The sequence below is a fragment of the Scaptodrosophila lebanonensis genome, unplaced genomic scaffold (genome assembly GCF_003285725.1).
Source record: "Scaptodrosophila lebanonensis strain 11010-0011.00,11010-0021.00 unplaced genomic scaffold, SlebRS2 tig00000136-arrow-arrow-pilon, whole genome shotgun sequence".
NCBI classification, from domain to species: domain Eukaryota; kingdom Metazoa; phylum Arthropoda; class Insecta; order Diptera; family Drosophilidae; genus Scaptodrosophila; species Scaptodrosophila lebanonensis.
In genome coordinates, this window is record NW_022060586.1 from 903,469 (window position 1) to 927,031 (window position 23,563).

Below are 23,563 nucleotides of genomic sequence, written 5' to 3' on the forward strand. Positions count from 1 at the left end.
ATACAAATGTAACATGTCCCATTGTCTGTCTGGATAAACGTCTGCATAACGGAAACGACTGAGTTCATTTCATTTTGTTTTTGGATTGGTTTGTTTTTGTCTTAAACGTTGATCTCTTAATTAAATGGCATATCAGTATTTGTACCGAGACACCGAATTATCGAGGGTAACTGTAATGCAGATGAGGCTTAGCTTCAAGCTCCTGACGCGCAATCACGCACGGTCAAGGACCCAGAAGTGATGCTAAAGCACAGATTTGTTTGTTCGAGCTGGGCAGACCTGACCAAACTGGACACCAAAAAAACATGCCAGCTCCTTGTCTCAATGATTTCTGCAGAACCATTATAGATGAAGAAGAGGGAGATATCATAGAGTACACTTTCGAAATGACATCATTTTAAATAACAAACTAATACTTGTAGCTGCAGTAGTGGCTGGTTAAATGATGCTGGCAGGTTAACTAAAGCGCGATGAATGAGACGATCTGCTATGCGGCGGTCTCATCATCTCTAGATCATGGGTACTGGGTTCTAGCGGCGGCGCATTGTGCCTATGGACGTGACTACAATTTTTGGGTTTTGGCACCAATCAGCTATGTAAATGATGAGCAAGCATTAAACATGACATCAACATGTGGTTGCTTCTGTCAAGCCACTCGCTGTTTCTGGGAAACGCCTGCCATTCTTGCAGTATTTTTGTACCTAGAAGGTAGAGACATCACATTTTTCACAGAGTTGTCAAACCCCTGTAATTCTTGTAATTTTTAAGTAAAACTTGGGATTTACTTTCGCTTAGTGCTGATTCGTCCATATGCCAAGTTTCATCGGGATAGTTTTCTGCTGCTGCTTGCTGCTTTTATATTTTTGGTTCACTATTACTATTTTGGATTCACATTTCTTAGAGTTGAATCAACAATCAAGAGGGACCTCGTCCCACAAAATGTCATTGGAGCTCGATAAATCCCTTAATAGTTTTTAAAGGCCTTATTTCAGATTCTGGGACTCTGCTCAAAAAAAACAGTATTAATAGTGTACATTGTTTCATATAATAAATACTTTGTACCTACTATATACTATACACGTACTTACATATGCAGAAATGTTGCTAAAAATTGCTAAAACTAATTGTATAGCTTCTTTAATTATACTCGTATATGTATGTGTGTCAAGCGGGAGTGACTAGGGTGCAGTAAAAAAGAGGACAAGGGTTCTCAATTGGAGATGACAACATCTCTGTCGACGTCGACGTGGACGCCAACGCCTTGTTAAAATTCGAGCGAAGCCGGCGAAAAGTTTTCATACAAGTAAGCGCCACCTTCGCCACTGCCAGCAGCTCACAAGCGGTGGTTGTGGTGGTTGTGCTGGTTGTGGCGCAGACAACGTACCACCATGGCAGAAATGCCTAACGAATTGAAAAAACTTTAAAAGCGCCTTGTTAGGCGCGCTTCCGTTTCCTGCAGACCGCCACACAGCTCTCGGTTCTAAATTCTTGCTTCTCTGTTTTGGCTTTTGGGCTTTCGCCTCGTCTCGCCTCACCTCGTCTCGTCCCGGCTCGCCTAGCCATCTCGAGTGAAAACTTTATGGCGTGTGTGCAGCGAAAGCTGTCAGCTCAACTTGTTCCATCAGCGGGGCTAACACACACACACACGCACACACACACACACACACATACGCACATGCGTGGTTACACTCGTGTATGTGTGTGTGTGTGTGTGTGGGGCGCGCATTAAACTTATTTGCACAAGGGTTAACTTTTGTGTTTGTATTGACTTTAAATTATATACCGCTAATTAACTTCTTCTTCTTTTTTGGTTTCAGCTTCGATGTAGAAAATGGCCAGGGCGCGCGATCACCGCTCGAGGGCGGCTCACCCAGCGCCGGTTTGGTTCTACAGAATTTACCGCAACGTCGCGAATCATTTTTATACCGTTCCGATTCGGATTTCGAAATGTCACCCAAATCGATGTCCAGGAACTCGAGCATCGCTAGCGAGAGGTGCGTATCGATTTGCATAATTCTCCAACCCGTTATTTTGCATTAATGTGTCTCATCTTGTTCACCTGTTGTGCGAAATTGCAAATCTATTTTGAATGTATGTTTTCATTTCGCTTCGACATTGCTGGAATTGCTTGGTTTTATTTAAAGCTTAAGGATTATTTGATAGTGCTTCAAATTTTTATTCATACACTAGTAATAACTGATACATACGTGTACATACTTACATGCTATCTTTCATTTCTTAAGTTACCAGCAAAAAATTGTAGTACGCCGGTATAAGAATTTATCAAACAAAAAACTCCCCTTACAACTGCATACCTCCATGCGCATCTCATTGACATACATACAAGTGTGTACAGTCGACGGCATCAGTATTTTGACAGAGTAGTTCCCACACGGTTTTGTTTATAACCCTTTAAAAGGCCATATGAATACATTTAAGTAAATATGGGGAAGATGTGTCAAATTAATTTACAAGAGATTATATTCAGGTATACAAAAATCATATTTCGGAATTGCAAGGGATATTTATCCAGACTGCTCCTACCTGAGAAATTGGATCCAGTGTGCTAGCCAAAACTCTATTCCAGCAACTTGAAGGCAAAGCATTAAAAACATTCATATATTTGTCTTTTCCGCGGTTCCATAGATGGGTACCAAGTCTCCCACCCCAATACGAGCAACACATCCCCAAAAAAACACTACAAGCCTATTTCCATGCCTTAATCTTTCACAAACGGGTAACAGAGTTTTTGTTGGAATCTTTACGTAATCTTTCCTTGAGCAGTGGTAATCAAAGGAATTCAATGCTCGTGATCTCTATCAACGTAGGTGCAATAATCAGGTTCTTTAAGATGTGCCACGCTTTTTTGGTGTGGTTTTTTTTTAATAATTATTTATTTATTTATTTATGTATATAGTTTGAAAAGATACACTACATTATTTATACTGATACTTTCTAGGGAAATACCAGAGTTATACCTCGCCGCTATATCAGTTGAAACAAATGCAGTGCAGTTTTTTGTTTTACCAACATTTAAGCAATTGAAGTAAGCAGAACTCTTGTTATCTGCACTTGGAATCAGTTATTCCCGATTTATTGCCGCATAGCTTAACTTGGCGGATCAATACAGACTAAATAGAGAAGCAGAATAAAGCGTGAATCAAGAAACTTACATGTACTTGTATGTACTCTGTCTTGAGAAATATATTAAAACTGATACAAATTACAATATTTCCAAGTAAAACGCAGAAGATAGCGCCAAGTTTTGTCAAAATACTTATACCGTCGACTGTACATTTATATATACATACAAACATACCTGTTTGCATAGCACGTCATTGATTGGCACGGCCGCTTTAATATTCATCATCGCGTACAATATTTTACAAATTATGTTATTAGTTCTTACCCGTATGTATAAAACGGATCCCATATTAATAAGAGTACAAATTTCCATTTGACGATTCTTAATTGTACAAAATTAATATTAACTTTGCTATTGGCTGAGCCTACCTTTCCACAGACTCTGTTTGGGCTTTACTTTTTCATACATTTGTGAAAATCCACTTTGATAAAATTATATTTTTACTGATAAATATTACGCGACTCTTAAGGAATTGGGAACAGTATTGACGATTTTATTTTTTTTGTGCTAGAGATTATCAAAGACTACCTTCCAAGTTTGGAGATATCTAGATCGATACTTTCCATCATGATTACACAGAATAGGTATACATTACTCATAGTTAAAGAAGCTTCTTTCTGTCTATTACGCACTTTCCGCAAATGTAATCTACCATTTTATCATTTCGGGCTTAAAAATGTCGGAACCTATCTTTATTTTCGTAAATATTGACTGAAAAAAAAATTGAAATTATTTTTATATTAAATCTTTGTTGAATTTAGAATTCGGCAGCTGACTAATAATTATATTTTTATTTCGCTTGCCTTAAATTATATTTATAATAATCTTACTTATAGTACAAGTACTCTGTACAAATATGGCCCGGAAATATGACTCTGAAACCGAGTGGGTGTTTTATTAGGAACAAACCTTTTTATTTTCATGTTGGCAGCACTGTCTCTGCGAACTTTCTACAATTTCGCACCATTTTCTTCTGGTATATATGTATTGAAAAATCAGTGCATCCGCAGGGGAATCCTTTGATGTCGATTAAATAGATTTTAATGAATAAAAATCTATTTTAAGAGTTATAATAAATAGTGCGGGTCATATTTGTACACAGCAGTACATTGTTGCATCGCACCTTTTTGGCACTCGCTCTTCCCTCAGCACATTTTCTGTCGGTCGCTCATAGTCGGCATTAAAATTAGGTGCACCCTCAACTTAAATTTCGCAGAAATATAGCAGGGCTTGAGAACTCCAAAAGCCTTAGGCATATTGCCCAACAACAAAAGCAACAGACACTGCAATAATTCTTTTTTGTTGCATCTAGGTGTGTTGGACTGGGTTTCATATTATTGACGTTCGTCCGTCTGTCCGTCCGTCTGTATGAGCGCAAGGATCTCAGAAGGTATAAGGGCTAGAATAACCAAACTTGGTATGCAGGTTCCCCTAAGTACTAGGCAGATCAAGTTAGTTCCTTTTTTTGTAATGCTTAATTCCGTACTACACACCTACACCCAAATAAACACGCATAGACACGATTCGGATGTAAGTGTATGTTTTTGTCTCCACTTATTTATTTATGGAATGCTTTAATTAATTTCCTTTTTATTTTAAGTTTATTCAATTTTTTAAATATATTTTTTAACCGGGGTATACAAGGTATAATTATTGCAATGCACTGGTGGTATTTGCTAGGGGGGAGGGGGGGGAGATGCGTATCCATATATAACAATTGGGGCTAAAATTGTGTGGGCCAGGGGCCAGATCGACTTGTCTTATGATGCTGATCAACAATATATACCCTTTGTGGGGTCTGCCACACCAATATACGATTTTTTCGTTTCGGACCAGCAACTCCGCGTAAAATTCCCAAACGTGAAATGAAACTAATGTTGTCCAACTAAAGGACTCTCCTTCTACTTAGAGCGACAAAAGCAAGAATTAGTGCCTGACTCTGAAAAGATTAGTAAAATTGGACTACAAGTAATTCTAGGATCTTAGCAATGGACCTATTAAGATCTTTGTTAAAAGAAACACAATGGGAACAGATAGGTGTTTTAAAAAGATAATTGCAGTTGCTAATTACGAGCGTTTTGCTTTGTTGGCAATCGTACTCGTATGTTCAAATGTTTTTGAGGCTATATTCAAACAGGTACTTGTACATGCCTTGCTGCTTGCTTGTAGCAATAAATGCGCTGCTTAAATGTTAAATGTGCTTAGCTTGTTAGGTTCAGAAGCGTGAAATACTCGTCCACCTCCACCTCCACCTCCGCCCTGGGCCCCAAAAATATGGAAGCAAACAACTTGCCCCCATCTAACAATAAAATCTACTGAAAGCGGAAATACTGCGGAAATGAAACGCACTTTCGTTTTATGCGTTTTAGAATTGGCTTGCGCAATAATTATGCAACAATACACAATAATAACTAATTGCATACACAGAACTGTGCAACGGGCCGGCACCTCTAACAACGGCAACAACAATCGCAACGATCAAAGTCGGGGGCACACTAGCCATATGGGGAATGTGGGCGCTATGGGCGTGTTCTGCCATTGCCCAACCTTGGGCACTATTTTTACAGGCACGCCAACATGAAACAAGCAATAAAAATAAAACCGTAATGAGAAATCGCAAAACTATGTATTTTGTTTTGACCGCGCCACTTAAAGTCGTGCGCGTTTTTAAAACAAAATCCAAAAATATACGTAGTACTCATTAGATAATAATAATAAAAATTGTGTTCAAATTAGAACAAATGCCAAGTACCTTACCTCATTAAGTACATACAAGTACATATGTGTAGTTAATCTACTCTGTAGTGTTACAGCGAACTTGCAGTCTTACTACTAAGTAGTACGCGCCGTGGGAAATGGCATATTAGACTTGAGGGAGTGTAAACTGACTCTTTTATATAGTACAAGTATATGCTCTTGATCAGCATTACGAGAGGGGTGGACTTGGGACATTTTGGGAATGGCTAAGCTAATGATTAAACTTGGCATGATGACCCCCACATCTCTAGGTAATAGGAGCTTATACATATCTCAATGCCATCTTTTCCGGTACGGCTCGGATTATATCACCGTCTTACTCCAACTCTAGTGTCCATATTATTGTTGTTGTGTCTGATGCTGTTTATCACTTGGACACATTGTTGTTTGGACCGACAATTCCTTAGAATGGTATTTAGTATTCACGTACATATTTTCTTGCTTAGGAAAGGATAGCTTGTCAGCGTCAACCGCAGAAATCCCAAATATGCGTTCGAAATATTTGATGCCACTCAATCAGAGTATAAGAGCCCTGCATGAAGGCTGATAAAGATGTTTTATGTACGTACTTGTACATACTCGTGCGTACCAATAGGATCGCAAATAAATTCATAAAATATTGCGCATTCGACTGTAGCTGAATTGAAAAATATTTTTGCTCTTGCTATTGTGAACATTTGTTGGGGCTTACTAATCTGAGCCCATTAAAGAAACAATAACGAATACTTTCAATCCTCACCGACTGCACCGACTCCCGTCAGTTTCCTCCTCGTAATATGCACGAATAGCAGATGGAGCATTCTTAATGGCTCGGCAATTTGGTGCTTTGTTTCGTGAGTTCGCTTTTCTCGTCAACCTTGGCATGATGGCAACATGAGTTAATATACTCTGTATACCCAATGGGTAGAGGGTCAAATCTATAATGCACACATGCTCCCACAAAGAAACGCATGGCCATGCACATAGAAACAACTCCGAAGTAGAATATGCATATGCCGACAGGGTGTACGTGAGTTCGAATCCTATAATAATCTATCAAAAACAACAACTTCTTAACACAATTTTGTTTTTCTCTTTAAATCTTATATTTATTCCACACAGAGTATTTCAAAGTCGGGGCACCAGACTTTAGCTTTTCCACTTGTTATTGTCTCTCCAAATCACAGATTTCTCAATTGATATTCCAAGGCATCACATTTGAAATTAACAGAGTAAGGAATAACAGGTTCTGCTGGAAAGGAATCCAATTTTTAGCGAGACATAAAAAAAAACAAGCGCTTGTTCAATATATTAAGAGCAATCCTATTTCTCTCTATATATATACTTGTATGCAACCTACTGGCTGGACATATTTAAGTTTTCTTAAACGCGCAAACATTTTACTTTCAAAATTAGAGATCGTCTACGAAAAAACATCGGAAAAAGTAAAATTCTCATTATCTGAACAATGTCACAATGTTCAACTCCACTCGACTGTAGCATTATTCATTTAGTGCTATGATTTTGTAAAAGGTGGTGCCACATGCCTATAGGCCAACCATTTTTTTTTTTTCGAATTAGAAATTTATTTAAAGTAAATACATTCCGGTTCCGATGGCGCTAACAGTGTTAAAAAAAAACTTCGAGTGCAGTTAAATGGTTGCACCACAAATTCCACGAGTAGGCCTTAATCAAAATCCACTTCCGGGTGCGTCGCAATTTTGAAAATATTCCTTTTAAGCCGCAATTTTCGGGCCCTTTCAAGAAATGCATTTTGGCTTTTGCGTTGGCATGAACGAAGCCGAATGGTGTTTTAAGTTTAAGCACGCATCACTTGGTTGCTGCCACTTGCAACACAACGTGGTTGTTGACGAGCTGTCAACTGCACACATACACACAAACGCACTCACACGCACACAGCTACTAGTGCTAAACACTCAAACGGATGCCCAGGACAACCTTGTGTGTGTGCGAGCCCGATAAGGCAAAGTGAAAGGACTTACAAACTAATGTTATAAAATAATTGTTTGATTTTAGACATGGTCCTTGCAAATGTCAAGAGGTGGCCTGTATCATACAAATCTGATTAACAAGTTCGGACAATATTTCAAATTAAAAGCCTTCGGGCTATTGCCTAGCATAGCATAGCCAACCAAATATTTACAAATACAGTAAGAGGAAATATAGGAAGAAATTTCCACTAACCGTTCACCTAACTTCCTCGTTTATTTTTCCATATAATTTCCAAAATAATTTAATAAGTGGCCTTGGATATTGTGCTTCTTAACATTTTGATCTCAAGCAATTGATTAATGGTATAATAATTAATTAATAATACTTGTAAATACAATTAATAGTTAATTTCTGGTGATGATTCCATTTGAAAACGTTGGTGCAGTTTATTGCAGTTAAGTGGGATTTTGCAAATTTATTTAGCTATGTACCCGTATGTATCTCAGAGCCACAAAATGTCACCAAAAATCAGTACTGTCCATTCGTTTATACATACATAGTATGTATTTAACAGATTCTAACAACTCACATGCTCGTTCAATGTTCGAATACGTATGTAGATATATTTTTATTATCATGTATACGTAATAATCATTCTTATACGTTTATACCGATTTCAATATGTTCAATAAACGACAATTTCCACGTACTCGTATTTGGGTGACTTCTTCAATGAGTTTGTCCCCCTAAATGGACAACATTTGCCGACTGTTATATGCTCTCTAGTTCAGTTTCACACTGGTATGGAACATATGCGTGACCTATAAATTTATTGCCATAAGGTTTCGACAAATCACAAATCTTACTAGTTATATCAAACGAGGTGCCTATACTATTTATGTTTATTTATTTTGGGGGATTTATTATTCTTAGAGTAATATTTAATATCATCATAGTTGGTTTTTGATTGAGCTGTTTCCATTATTTATAATTAACTACAAGTATTTAGGGGAACATTTGTTTTCATGTTTTTTTCTGGGTATTAAATCAAATTAGTGGATTACGATCCAAACCGACAAGATACGTAGGCGTTTGTAAGATGTTTTCATTTGTTGCATTGAGTATGTTTTTCTGTTTCTTGTGAGCAAAATATTTATTAGGCATGAAACATATCAAAAGGGAATACTAGAGCTGCTCGTGCCCAGCAAGAGGAAAAAATTCAAAACATGTTAATCATTTCAAGAACTACACTGGCCAACAAACTTGAAATTGAATAAAATGAAACTGAAATAAAACTCGATAAACGAAATTTGTTCAATTTGGCATAAATTAGCACCGATTGTGTGTCTGGCCTGAGCAATTTACTTAAAACTTGTCTTCTCTTGAACTTAGGAGAACGTGTCCGATTCTAGCTCCTGTACTTCCAAACATCCTTCCATTTATACAGACGGATCTACTAATCTCGTCATAGGATATATTCTTGATGATATTCAGATAAATGTCTCCGCACAGCTCTAATATATGAAGTCGTCTACAAGTAGGTAAAGGAGTACTAACATTATTCACTTTAGTACAGTCGCACTGATTTCTGCAAATATTTCGTTTTTGCATTTCTCCGAAACTTTTTGTGAAATGTCAGATAACAAGAAAGTTGCCCAAAGCAGTAAATCCAACCTAAAGGACAATTGTTCCAAATACTAAAAAAACAAAAGGCCATGCATTCGTGTCTGCCATGGATTCACACTTACTTACACATTGGGAAATACATGGATATACACGATATATACATATCGCCGTATATATGTATGTACAATATGCAAATGCCATTGCAGTTAGTCGCACAAAGTTGCAGCTTTTTGTTGATTGCCATAAATTGGATGGCCAAGCGAAAGTCGGCCAGGCCAGGCCAGGCCAGGCCAGGCACACATACTCGCTAATGCATACATAGTAGTTGGCTCATTATAGCTGGCAGCTGCCAACGACTATGACAACAACAGTGTGCGGTGTGTTTCGCAATACACGTACTTGTATTTTCGAGGCATCGCCCACAGCTATCGCTGAACGCCCATTGGCATTTACAAAAGTTTCAAATGCAAGTGGCAGCAGTTCGGCTAAAAAGACAACTAAAATACATACATGCGGGTACGTGTGTATATTAGGAGTGTGTGTGTGTGTGTGTGTGTTGTTTAAATGTCAACACTTCAACTTCGAACTTTTGTGGAGCACACACTGAGGACGCACAAACGCGTCATAGCCGTGACGTGCACCTTACACACACAGACGCGCACCAAAGTTCATTACGTCATTGTGCGCTTATCAGTGCGTCACGAACGTCATGTCAGTTGCAAATTCCGATGAAATAAATGGTCATTGAAGAAACCGACTCAAGAGAGCCAGAGACTTCTTTCAATTCCAAAGCCCATTTCACTCTGAACGTGACGTGCCAGTCTGAAGTTTGTAGGACGGGATGGGGCAGTAAGCACACACACACGTATACACAACTACACACACACACATGTACACACTTTTTTTGCATTCAATTATAATTGACAGTACTTTAAATGGCAAAAGCACTGCTCTCGCCCTGTCATATGGCGGCATTATCCTAAAGAGAAAGAAGAACACAACTACAGATTCAGTTTGGATGAGCCGTATAGGAACTTCTTAGGATTTACCAAGTTCGATGATATTTGATTTAGCTTTGCAAGGGAGTGAGGGCCACAAAAGAATTTAAATGAATCTCATGTTGTCAGGAGTGGGAGAATCTACCAACGTCATGAGATGAATGTGGGCTCAGCCGTTTCCGAAAGCCACACCGATTTATTTCGTCATGCTACTTACATACATACTCGTATATCCTTTTCACGAAGATGCCGGTTCTGCCTGCTAAGCACATTTGCACTAACCCATTAGGTTCCTTTGGGTAGAGGGCATAATAATAAAATGAAACAATATTATTAGCATCATGCCTCAAATTTTCGTGAAACTCTATTTTTTTTTTTTGCTTTTGTTTCCACACTTTTTTTTAGCATTTGTTAAGTTTTGTTTTGCGTTCTTTGCATAATTCAAACATTTACGCTGCATATAGTACATAATATGTATATAGTTATATGTATACTGTATATTGTAGCATATTGTTAAATACACTCTCCAACTATACTCTCTACTCTGAGCGTATTATTGTTATTTGTATTATCGTTGTTTTTTATATTGTAACCCTTTCAGGTTTAAAGAACAGGAGGCCTCTATACTCATTGACAGATCGTACGTATGCCCAGCTCTCTCTTTCTTTCTCTATCTTTCTCACCTGCTCTATTGCTCGTTCGATCATGCTTTCTCTTTGGCGCACACGCATTTAGTATATATTTTTGGATTAGGACATTAAACATAAATGATAAAGCTCATTATGCATCGCCTTTTTAAAAAAAATCCCCAAAATGATTTAAGTGTTTGTTATCAGTTGCTTTTCATTCCATTTTCATTTACAATAAACGCCACGCGTGATTAAATCGTGCGCCTGCATAGTGCCTTAATTCGCTTTGGCGCACTATGCAGGAGCAAAAACAGGCCAACAATTCAATTAACTATTTACTATTGCAGAATAATATTTTGACTCTACTTTGTATTCGTTCTTATTTCGATGTTGATGTTGATGATACTTGTTATCCATTTATTATGTGCTGTGCATGTTGTTAAGCACCTTTCAGGGTGATATACTACTTACATAGATAAGATCACTAATTCATACACATTTAATTGAATATGCTCGTACAGATATAAATACTCAACATACGCGTATACTACATATACAAGTATGATATATGAGAAGTTGGATACCATAATCTTTTCCATACATATTTGTTTCAGCTATCCCAGCCTCTAGCTTAATAATTCGCCTCTAATTATCAGACAGGAAATTAATAATAGTTCATCAAAGGGGATTTTCGAAATTGCCAATTACTTCTTAGACTTTGATATTAGACTTGAAAGCGCAAATAAAATGCTGCGACAATTACTTAACAGAAGAGATTTTAAAAAAAGGAAGGAACGAAAAATGCCTAAAAAAGGCAGGTATATCAAAATTAAACTAAGCTTAAGTACAACGTATATGCCAAGGCCCGACCATGTCCACCTGACTCGCCATCCCGATCAAATATAACTTAACATAACTGTAACTATACAAGTATACTTGTATGAAATGCGTAGTGGGACCAGATTTCATATAGCATGGAAAATCTTGCTTTTTTATATGAGAAAAGAAGACAGCTGTGCCATATAAAAAATCCGCCATCTGTGCTTTTGGTGAGCCCCGTTCCCAGCAATCGTACATATAGACACTTTACATACTCATTCATTTGTAGTCAGCTGGAATAAAACTCAATATGATGGGAAATCAAAAGTTTAAAAGCAGTAGCAACAACAATAAATCAACAAATACAACAAGAACGCAGCGTGTCTAATTTAAATAACATTTCCTATTTCCTGTCCAAGTGCCAAATGCAAAACAAGTCGAAACAGTCACTCAACCCCTGCCCCATGCCCCATGCGGCGCTCTCCGCCATTTGAGCAAAAAGGGCCCCAGGCCTGCTCGGCTAAACAGAAAATGTCGCCAAAAGTCAATCATTACGACCGAGTGACGCCCACTGGCCAGAAGCCACCACTACCAATACCAATTGTAGCGTCAATAACTAAAATGGCAGCAACAATAACAAAAACTGCAAGCAATGTGAGGAAAAATAAATGTGAAATGAGCAATTTTTGTTCAATTTAATGAACTAGTTCTGTCAGTTCCATAACATTATGGATTAAGAGGAATAAGGATTAGCTCGATAGTACCCTCTTACAGACTGGTTTTCTTTTTGCCTCAATGCAAGAAAGACAGACAGACAGAAACACTCGTGGCAGACCGAGGCGAGTTGATTTAGTTCGGCCGTCAGTCTGCCGTCCGTGTGAACACCGGAGTCTTTGGAGCCATCTCTGCTGGGGCTACCGCGCATGGAAGCTACAAACAACGCATCGCGTCATTGTCAAAAGTACTCTATATAATATATTCTAAATTAGGTTGAAGAGATGATTCAATAAGTAAACGCAAGGAAGAGAAGGAGAGAATAACCAAATTTGATATCCAAAGTCTCTTAGGTTCCTTCAAAACTCACGCAATTCTTGGATTTCTATAAAATTAGTGATGCTGTCAGTCATTACGTTGAGTTTAATAGTGACGACACGACTCTACCATTCCATTATTGTTTTCTATGTGTCTCATAAGCTCTTTAGGATACCCCCCATAATCCCATAATCGAATTCAAATTCAAATTGAATTCATTTACTATCCAGTTAAATATTGAAATTAATTCAAATCACTTAATTTCAAGACAAGTTATCTTGCCAATTTACTCTGTAGTAGTAGCTAGAGCAGGGAATTCACTCTTCTTTGTATACCCTGTACTCGAAGGGTAAAAAGGGTATACACCTAATTCTGTTGTGACACGGTTTTGATTTAACACAGTTTGAAAATTAATAATTTTAAATACAGTTACACGACTTTATTACATTTAGCACGATTCAAAATAACACTAAATAAATAAATAAAAACATACACAGTTGTGTATGTACCATAGCAAACAAATTCAATACTTAAGAAGCGGAATGTGTATTTTTCTGTCATTCTGGCAGTTTTAAAGCATATGGCTATGTGAAATAAGTTGAATCTGCTATATTATAGTTGACAAACAGCTAGAAACCATTCTTATATGGGCCGTTATACACATTATATATGCGATTTAATAAAATAAACATAAACCCTTGTTTTTCACTAATTTTAATAGGTTTTACCGATAAGAAACCAATCACCTATTTTTGCATATGATCAATGTCTATTTTTACACATTTTTTTTTTTTTTTGAACCAAACCACCATTTAAAGAATTAGGTTTGGAAAAAATATGCAGCAGGCAGAAACAAGCATCTTCGGCCCTATAAAGTACTTATATTTATTCTCGCAACAAGTTTCTGTGGATTCTGTGTAGGAACTTTTCGGTGCATTCCTGGCTAAGAAATCACTCCCGGTAATACTCGTAGTATGTGAAAGCTTAACGTGCTTGGTTGTTTCTGTATATATAGAGCTAAGCCTCTAAATTACAAAAGAACTCGCATGCACATTTAGATGTAATTTATTTATTTAAATATTGAAATTTAATATATCATTGCATTTTCCGAAAAACTTTGCTCACTTCAGACTTCAGATAAGAAGTGCATTAAAAATGCTTGAAAATTTTGGAAACTCTCTTGGAGCCTTTCTCTTACACTGAAAGTAAATGTAAGAAAAATGCATCTTATCTTAGTTTGTATATTACAAGTATCCTTAGAGTTCAATTGTTATATTGCAAATGTAGTCGTAGTTTGATAAGCACTCAATAAGCTACTGGTTGTGTATTTTTTTTTTTTTTTTTTTTTGGTAATTGTAACGATACATAAATACATAGCTTGGACTTATTTCGCAAGATGTCTAAAATAAATTTTTAATATACTTGTACAGTACGCAAGGGCGCATGAGTGGTCCTTAGGAATGAGGAAGTTCCTCAGTCGCTTGTAAACAAGTGCTATATGTATCGGCTAATCTACCACTGGTGGTTCATTGCGGCTACACAGCTCTGTCGCGCCACTCTAGCGTATACGTAATGCGCATATTATTCATACGCAGCATGACACCAACAACTAAATTAAAAACGTTGTTGTTGTGCATTAAATTTGAGCAGCCTCAATTGGCGTTGACGTTGGCAAACGAATTTCGCCATGTGTCATATGCTATGTAAACGCTTAATAATGTGTGTGCGTGTAATAGTTGTATGTATAGTATAGTATGCATTATTTTAGCTTTGGCCTCTAAATAAAAATGCACTTGGCTACGGCGACGTGACAGACAAGGAGCCAAGAGAAAACCAACTTGAACTCTAATGTTAAACTATTGCAATGAATTCATTGCTACCACTCCACTTTCTCCCAATTCATTCAATTCTGATTGCGCTACTTTTTGTAGCAGTGGAGAAAACAACAAAGGAATAGAAAAATTAAATGTAATAAACCCGTGCTGTTACCCTTTTTACCCATAATGAAGCAATATCACCTTGGTGTGATACGTTCGGATATTTAAATGCCGAACTGACTGCAATAAGCAGCAGCAAGAACAATGAGACTTCAGCTTCAACAAAGTAACTGTTGCCATCAAAATGAGTGGCGCCGCAGGCGGTGCATCAGCGTTGCATTCAATAGCTTACTTGATTCGAAGGCAAATAGCCAAAAAACAACAATATTACTGCCACTCAAGCCCTCTTCAACATCGACCCTGTTCTTTGCCGCTCTCGCTCAACAATGTCAGCCTAAAGATTTCACCAGAAGCCGCGCACGCAGCATATGAGTAATATTTATTATACAGACATATGTACATACATTCGTACACATGCACATACATATGTTCATATGTACGTGTATAGTATATACCCGTACCATATTACGTATACGTAGCAGTGTGTGCGCCATTGCTTGTGTTGTAATCAGTGCAAAGCAAAAAAAGTTCCACAATTTAACTAAGTGGCGCGCACAAACAGAAACAACAACAACACCAACACAAGTAGGTTAGCTAAATTAAACGAGCTAAAAAGTTATCTTTGTCTGCGGCAAAGCTATACCCTTTGCTATTTCCTAGAACAAACCAAGAACTATGTACAAGTATACTTGTATACCCTACTGCCTCCTTACTATCTTATCTTTGTTTGGAGCTCATTTTTCACTTATTTTGCAATTGGTTTTGTCCATGGTGTAACTAGCCCCATCAGCTATGACAACAACACTGTCAATATGCAATCACTATATCTGCAAATCTCAAAATGTTATTTGTGTCAATAGAAACAGGCAGCCTTCAACGCACAGCTTAGCTCCATAGCCATGGAGGCAGTAGATGTGGGATGAGACAGGCGGACAGGGGGACAGGCGGACAGACGTACATCGCGACTTGTGCTGATCATACGAGTATGTTTTATAACATTCTGCTATTCTTCCTTTTGGGCGTTACAAACGCACATGCCAAAAGTCATATACCCTCCCATATTTCAGTGAAGAGTGTACAATTTCTCGAAATTATTATTAGAATTACAAACTATATACATACAAGTATATATATGTGTACGTATGTACACATGTGTGTGTGTGTGTGTGTATGTAGGTGTAGACGTGCACTCAAGAGTCGTGCACAAGTTATAAATACACGTAGTTGTATTTACGTATGTCTGAATAGTTTGTTAAATATAGTTGCTACTAATAAGCGGGGTAGAAAAATAGAGCAAGCAGCTGCCGCAAATAAAATAATAATAACAATAAACAACAACAAGAACAACAACTATAATACATACATAGGTACAACAATAATGCATGGCAGTAGTAATAATAAGAAGGGAAACAATTTGAAAAGTGCGTTCGTTGGAACGTTAACGCCAACAAAAAGGCAATTTTAAATGAAAATTTATTAAACATTAGCGTAGGTAAGTGAGGTAGGCGAAAAATAAAAGAGAGACAAGCGAAGACAAGGAAAATGAAATTAATTTCCACGCGCGCACACGCAGAGGAACAGAGGAACAGACAAACGGGTGGCGAGGGCGACAGAGGGACAAGCGGAACGGAGCAAAACGGAACAAAGAGACACACGAAGAGACAGACACTCAACGCACGGAAATAAGCGAATGAGCGAGGGAACAAACGAACAAGAGAACAAGTGAGCGACGGGTGAACGACATGCTCGTGCTGGACTTGCTTACAACCAACGGTTTCCATTGTTGTTGCTGTGATGCTGTCGCTATCCTTGATGATGATAATGACGTTCATGTTCCAGGCAAGGACGGCTGTCTGTCTGCCTTGCCTGCCTTGCCTGGCTTCCTGCCTTCCTCCCGGCCAAGCTGCCGGTCTGCACACAGAAAGTGGTTCAGACTATTGCAACTTTTTCAATACCGGCTAGAGTTAATTCATATAAATATACATGCATGCGTACATATGTACATGTATGTATGTACATACATAGTGTGTATATGTGTAAGATTACATACATACATACATATGTACACAGGTGTGCACTTTTGAATCTTTCACAGACTAGAGCTATCATTTATTTATGTATACTACAAGTATGTACTCATATCACATATCATAACAACCTGAGCTCTGCGGACTACCAGCAACTTCTTATATACTTATGTATAAGGTGATTCCCAAAATAAACTGGACTCTTTTAAAATATTAAAAAAAAAAAAACAATAACGATGGAGATTAATTAATTTTATTCAGAATAGTCCCCTTCGGACCCCATAGCGATTTTCGCAGCATGTCAAACGATGTGTTAGCTCGTTGGCTGGAATGGCCTTCATGATGATCCATGATGATCCATTTTCATCCACATAACGATTTCCTTTCATCGATAAATGCATTTTTCGCAAAAAAAGGTTAAAAAGGCCCGTTTGATTTGGCAAACGAATACGGGGAGTGCCTTGAGGTTCAAATGTGATTTTTTGTCTAAAAACATGAAACATACTGTCATTTCTCGTGGACGCACTCTGTTTCTGGTAAAGCAAATAAGATGAGAATTTCACTGGAATTCGTTAAGGATTACACCTTTCCAATCAGCCATAAGAATACCCTATTCCTAAAAGTCCGCACCTTGCGCTATACATATTTGGTAATATATTCAATAAAACAAAAAGATAATTATCATGTACCATATTGAAAAAGAAGAAACGCCTTAACATATTTTAGTTCATCTACTTTCATCTTGTACAAAATATTTTGAAGAATTGCAGCTGTCTCTAGCAACTGTCTCTAGCAGAAGCAAAAAGAAGAGCTAAGTTGATGCTGCAGCTTGTAGTCCTAGTACTGGGGTGAAATTTATTCGCTGATAACTTTTCTTAGACCGATTGGATGAAATTTGAAACAAAAGTAGATATAAAAAAAATAAAATAAACTCATATAGACTAGTGACTAGGAACATCCACATACCAAGTTTGATCAATTTGCGCTCAGCCCTTTCCGAAATCCAGGCGTTCATCCAGACGGACAGACGGACGGACATGTCTACAAGTAGATCGATTTCTCTCGTCATGCTGATTTAGAATATTTATACTTTATGAGGTTGCAGATGCTTCCTTTTGCCTGTTACATAGTTTGCACAAACCTAATATACCCTTTTTACCCTTCGGGTACAGGGTATACAAATATGATTAAGGCGAAAGTTCCACTGCAGCATTACAAATGCAAGAATGAATTCAGAAAAATGACATAAGCTCGTCCTTTCTCGGACCTAGGAGAATCTGGATGCCAACTTTGGTTATTCTAGCTTTTATAGCCTTTTTACCCTACGGGTACAGGGTGTAAAAACAAGAAAGGAATGCTAAAATCGAGCATGCTCAGCTCTTAAATATCCTGTACCAACCACGAAAAAAAATTATTAATTTAATAATTTTATTTAATTAAAACAAGTAAAAAAGCTAAAGTCGGGTGTCCCGACTTTGAAATACTCTGTACATATGTTTACAATAATTATAGAAAATAAAAAAAATTAAGAAAATAAAAAAAAAATTTGATCGATTTTACCTCTCTCGGTATTCGAACTCACGTAAAGGGTGTATAATTGCACATTTACATAGCAATTGCGTCTGTGTGAGTGTATGTATGCCTATGCGCATCAATTCGTGTCTGTGTAAGCATTTTCGCAGTCAACCAAACAGCAACATCAACAACAGCCGCGGGCAGCGCTTGAGCAGCGCTGCAGCAGCAAATATATTTATGGCTATAACTTCTTGATAAATCGGTCTATCATAGTGAAACTTGGTATACGGACGTATAATAACCAACTGGGGGTAATTCCAAAATTTTAGTTCGAAATTCCAAGAATTACGGGAGTTACGATTTGCGGGGTAGAGGAGGGAGGGAGGGAAATTCCAAAATATACATTTTCTGCGTATTCACATAAGGCATCTGGGACTAAAATTTGGTGTTCCTAGGTCTTATAGTCTCCGAGATATAGGCGATTATACAAATGGAAAATTGGGAAAACCCCCATAGGGGGGAAATGGGGGGGAAAATCAAAAAAATAAAACAAACTCGTATAGAATACACACATAACGCATCTTTGTGCAAAATTTGGTGTCTCTAGCTCTTATAGTCTCTGAGATCCAGGTGTTCATACGGACGGACAGACGGACAGACGGACAGACTGACAGACGGACAGACGGACAGACAGACAGACAGGGCTAGATCGACTCGTCTCGTCATGCTGATCAAGAATATATATACTTTGTGGGGTCTGCCACGCCTCCTTCTGCCTGTTACATTTTTCAGCTCCCGCAAACCTAATATACTTCTGTACATTTCATGTACAGAGTATAATAAATATAAAGTCTTCAATACATAAGTGTTTATGTTCAATTTCGACAGCATGCATTTACATCAGAATCGTGTCTATGCGCTTTTAGATGCGTGCAGAGATTACATTTAAGGCTATAACTTCCTTTAAATCTTTCCTATCATGATGAAACTTGGCATTCGGACACGTAATGATCTATTGGAACAAATGGAAAAATCACTAATAGCGGGGGAGTTGGGGGAAGGATGAAAATTTTGAAATACACTTATATTTTGTACCTATGTATATAGGGTGCAAAGAATCAATATTTGGTGTCTACAGTCGCCGAGCTCGAGGTCATTATACGCACGGAGTTTTAGAGGACGAGGAGTTGGGTGTCCTTAGAAAAATAAAATATAACCTTCCACAGCGTACACACATCTTTGTGCAAAATGTGGTGTCTCTAGCTCTTATAGTCTGTGCAATCTAGATGCTTATACGGGCAGACAGAGAGGGCTAAATGGACTCGTCGTGCCATGCCGATCTGCCAGTTATATTTTTCACTTTGCACAAACCTAATACTCCGAGAAGTATACTCGAAAGGCCAGAGGCGGAACAGAGGCCTACAATATTGGACGGATTGTTTGGTCTGGCGCAGCCATCAGACAACCCTGTGCTGGATATGGTGCCAGTTTTGAGTTCCATTTGCCGCACACTCGCTGTACAAGTATTTGAAAGATTTGAGTACAATTTTGTTGTTCATATTGTTGTTGTTGTGGTTTTTGTAGCTCATGTTGATGAAGACGAAAAGCAAGCAAAAATCTTAGGCGCGCGCGCAAAATAGGCACAGCCGATGAAAATGAAATGACACACACACTCTCTGAGTTTGATCGAGACATGCATACAAGTATGTACACGTACATCGGCGAACATATAAATACTATACTCACACAGATACACACACTACTAAGCACTCACACTGTCTGCTGAAGAGGCTGCCCGACGTGGCAAAGAAAAATGTTTTTAAGTTGAATATAATTTGTTTCTTACGCTACGCTGAGAAGACTGCCTTCGTCGCCGCCGTCGTCGTCGTCGTCGTCGTCGTCGTCGTCGTCGTCATCGTCGTTTTCTATAATTTTTCTTTTCATTTCTGTTTCAAATTGTGATTGCTGTTCTTGCTGTTATTTCAAAAAACTGCGGGCTGCTATCCAACTGGCACTCTTATGCTGATGCTGATGCCTCCGCCTCATTCGCGGCCAACGCGCGCTCGTGGAAAATTCAAAAGGCCTCTGTCGCTTATCGCGCTGCGTGCGCTGCAATTCCTTTTCTATCTACGTGCCTGTGATTCTGCACACACATACGTGCATGTGTGTGTGTGCGTAGGCTTGTGTATTTCCGAGTGTGAATATTGCAGACGCTGCAAGCCTGCATTGGAACCAGGAAAAACCAATTACTTACGCCAAACGGAAGCAAAATTCCGACCAATATCCGACCAGTTGCTGTGGCCCTTGGGGCCTCTAATTTGGGTTAAGGTGGAAATGAACATTTTTCACTAGCCTCCAGTTTTTTGTTTTTGTTAAAATTTATGTGACAGACCTATGTATATGTGTATATAGTGTAATTGTTCGCCTATTCTGCACCTATCGATAAATCCAATTTCTAAGATGTTGAACAAAAATTCAGCTTCTTCGCAATCGTTGCCGCGCGTGCACAGTTTCTTCAACATGATACCCTCGATTATGCAGGACGATTTGGCCCTGACCATTATGGCCGATCGCGACAACATGTTCTCGATCAAATCACAGCGCAGGTAAAGGACATACATACGAGTATAATACAAATACATATACACATTTCTGATGAGGGCTGTGGTGTCTACATAACGCTTGTTACGCCTAATATTATTTTAATACTTGTAGGTAGCTATATGTGTGCTTCTCAGTTATGCTTTCTACTACCGCTACATTTTATTTTTATTCAATTTAATGACACACACAAAACACGCAGCTCGCCAAACGAATAAAAAAGCGAAAAACATCGCAAACCAAACGAAAGAGCCCGCAAATATTTGTTGTGCTAGTATGTTTGGCTTTGCACATATCTATACATATATATGTACATACATGTATGTATGTATGTACATATTAATTATGATCTATGCCCATGGGGCCCATATCTTATGTATCACAAGCATACAGCATATACTTTGTATACCTATATCGAACATTTATGGGTTCCACAGATTTCATAATAACCCCGACGAGAACAACATTTGGCAATGCTGAATTAATGAGGCCGTTTGAAACTTGACAAATATTTTAATACATATGTACTTGTATAGTATAGTATGTGTGTGTGTATGTCTTTATGTACACACACACACACACACACACACGCGTGCACAAACTACATATACTCGTATAGTAGCCGTAGAATGTGTAACGTGAAATAATAATTACAACCAGCATAGCGTTGGTTTGGATCGCTTTTCCCCACACGGATTTCTAAAGTTTTACGAGTATATGGTTAAGGATTCTATAGAAATAATAAATAACAATCACTCCAACTACAAAACCCTTCACGAAACGATGCATATTCATTTTGAATCAACATTATAAAAATGGCTTGCGAATTTTTTTTTATCAGTTTATTTACATACTTAGGTACTATAGACAGGCTTGTCGAAAGAACTGAGTGTTTGGATTTGCATATCCTTCACTGAAAAGTGGAGCATCAAATTAGCACCTCATATGCGATCAGTATTATCCATACGCAGAGCAAATTTATTACAAATGATATATAGCCTCATTATTTCTCATAGCGCCAGTCTCTAAAATCATATTTTTCAAGGGAACAATCGATACAAAAAGCAGTCTTACTAGCAAAACTTTTTTTTTTATAAATATATCCCTAGCAATCTTGCGGTTTATAGCAGTTGTGCCACTCTATAATATGAAGATTCATTCAAATCGGTGCAGAAAATGTCATACAGCATTTAGTACTAAAAGCTTTTTGTTTTATGAAGACATCTTCTCACAATGATATTTGGGTCGCGAATGGTGGGCACGTGATTAGCGAAATAAATAATAATAAGATCAATATAAACAAGAAAGAGTAATACAGTCGAGCAAGCCCGGCAGTCGAATACACTGTACCCAAACAAACATTGCCCTATAGCAGAAGCAAAAAGAAGAAGAGAGCGAACCCGCTCTTCCAGTTCTTGGTCGTAGTACTGACGTGAAATTGTTTCGCTATTAAATGTTGTTAGAATAACCTGATTTAGATGAATCTTGGAATTAAAAGTAAAAAATATAAAATTATATACTCGTATTATATATACTTGTAAATATATATTCGTATTATATATAAATATATACTCGTCTAAAACATATAATTTAGCTTGGTTTATGTACTTAGCTTATGGGAAATATTGATAAAATCGGGTAGTGGTGAAGCTAAAGTCAGGTGTCCTGGCTTTAAAATATCCGCACATATACAAGTATGTAGAATAATTATGAAAATTTTTAAAAAATTAAGAATGAAACAAGAGAGAACGCTACAGTCGAGCAAGCCCGACAGTGTAATACCCTGTACCCAGGTAAACTTCCGTCACTGAGTTATATGCGCCCAAAGCAGCAGCAAACGGAGGAAGAAGAAGAGCGAACTTGTTGCTGCAGTTTGAGGGGGTTGTACTGGCGAGAATTTGTTTCGCTAATAACTTTTCTTAGAATTGACAGGATTAAATAAAATTTTAAACAACAGTAGATATTTATTTATAAATTATGTGTGCAAAGTCTGGTTTAGGTAGCATTTGAAATGTGGACGCTATTGACGAAATTCTGCAGCGGGGGAAGAGGGCGAAAATTAAAAAAAAAAAAATAAACTCGTCCTTACTCGGATCTAGGAGAATCTGGATGCCAACTTTGGTTATTCTAGCTTTTATAGTTTCTGAGATCCTTGCGTTCATCCAGACGGACAGACCGACGGACAGACGGACGGACATGTCTAGATCGATTTCTCTCGTCATGCTGATCAAGAATATATATACTTTATGGGGTCGGAGATGCTTCCTTCTGTAGTTACATACTTTGCACAAACCTAATATACCCTTTTTACCCGTAACGAAATTGTAATATTACATACAAAAATGTTTTCCATTGATTATACCCCCTTCTATATTCGAACTCACGCAAAAAGCGTATAGCCGCACATTTACAAAGAAATTGTGTCCATGTCTAACGTCCAGTCTACGCGTGTCTATGCGCGTCTATGCGCGTCCCTGTGTGCATGATGATTCAAAATGTCAAAAAATTATGGGAGCTAAGGAAAATCCCTAATTGCGGGGGAGTA

The 23,563-nt window shown here is 37.9% G+C and overlaps 1 protein-coding gene across 5 annotated transcripts in view; it reads left to right on the plus strand.

Moving 5' to 3' along the window:
* LOC115629179 (cAMP-specific 3',5'-cyclic phosphodiesterase) overlaps window positions 1–23,563 on the plus strand; it is an 87,360-nt gene that overhangs the window by 45,406 nt on the left and 18,391 nt on the right. For 2 of the 5 annotated variants that reach the window (XM_030525560.1, XM_030525556.1), the window contains 2 exons: window positions 1,818–1,994; window positions 11,060–11,098. In XM_030525560.1, the coding sequence (XP_030381420.1) occupies window positions 1,818–1,994; window positions 11,060–11,098 (216 nt within the window). Of the gene's footprint in view, window positions 1–1,817; window positions 1,995–11,059; window positions 11,099–20,477; window positions 21,024–23,563 lie in introns of those variants that run through there. The other 3 variants (XM_030525557.1, XM_030525558.1, XM_030525559.1) reach the window with 3 other exon arrangements.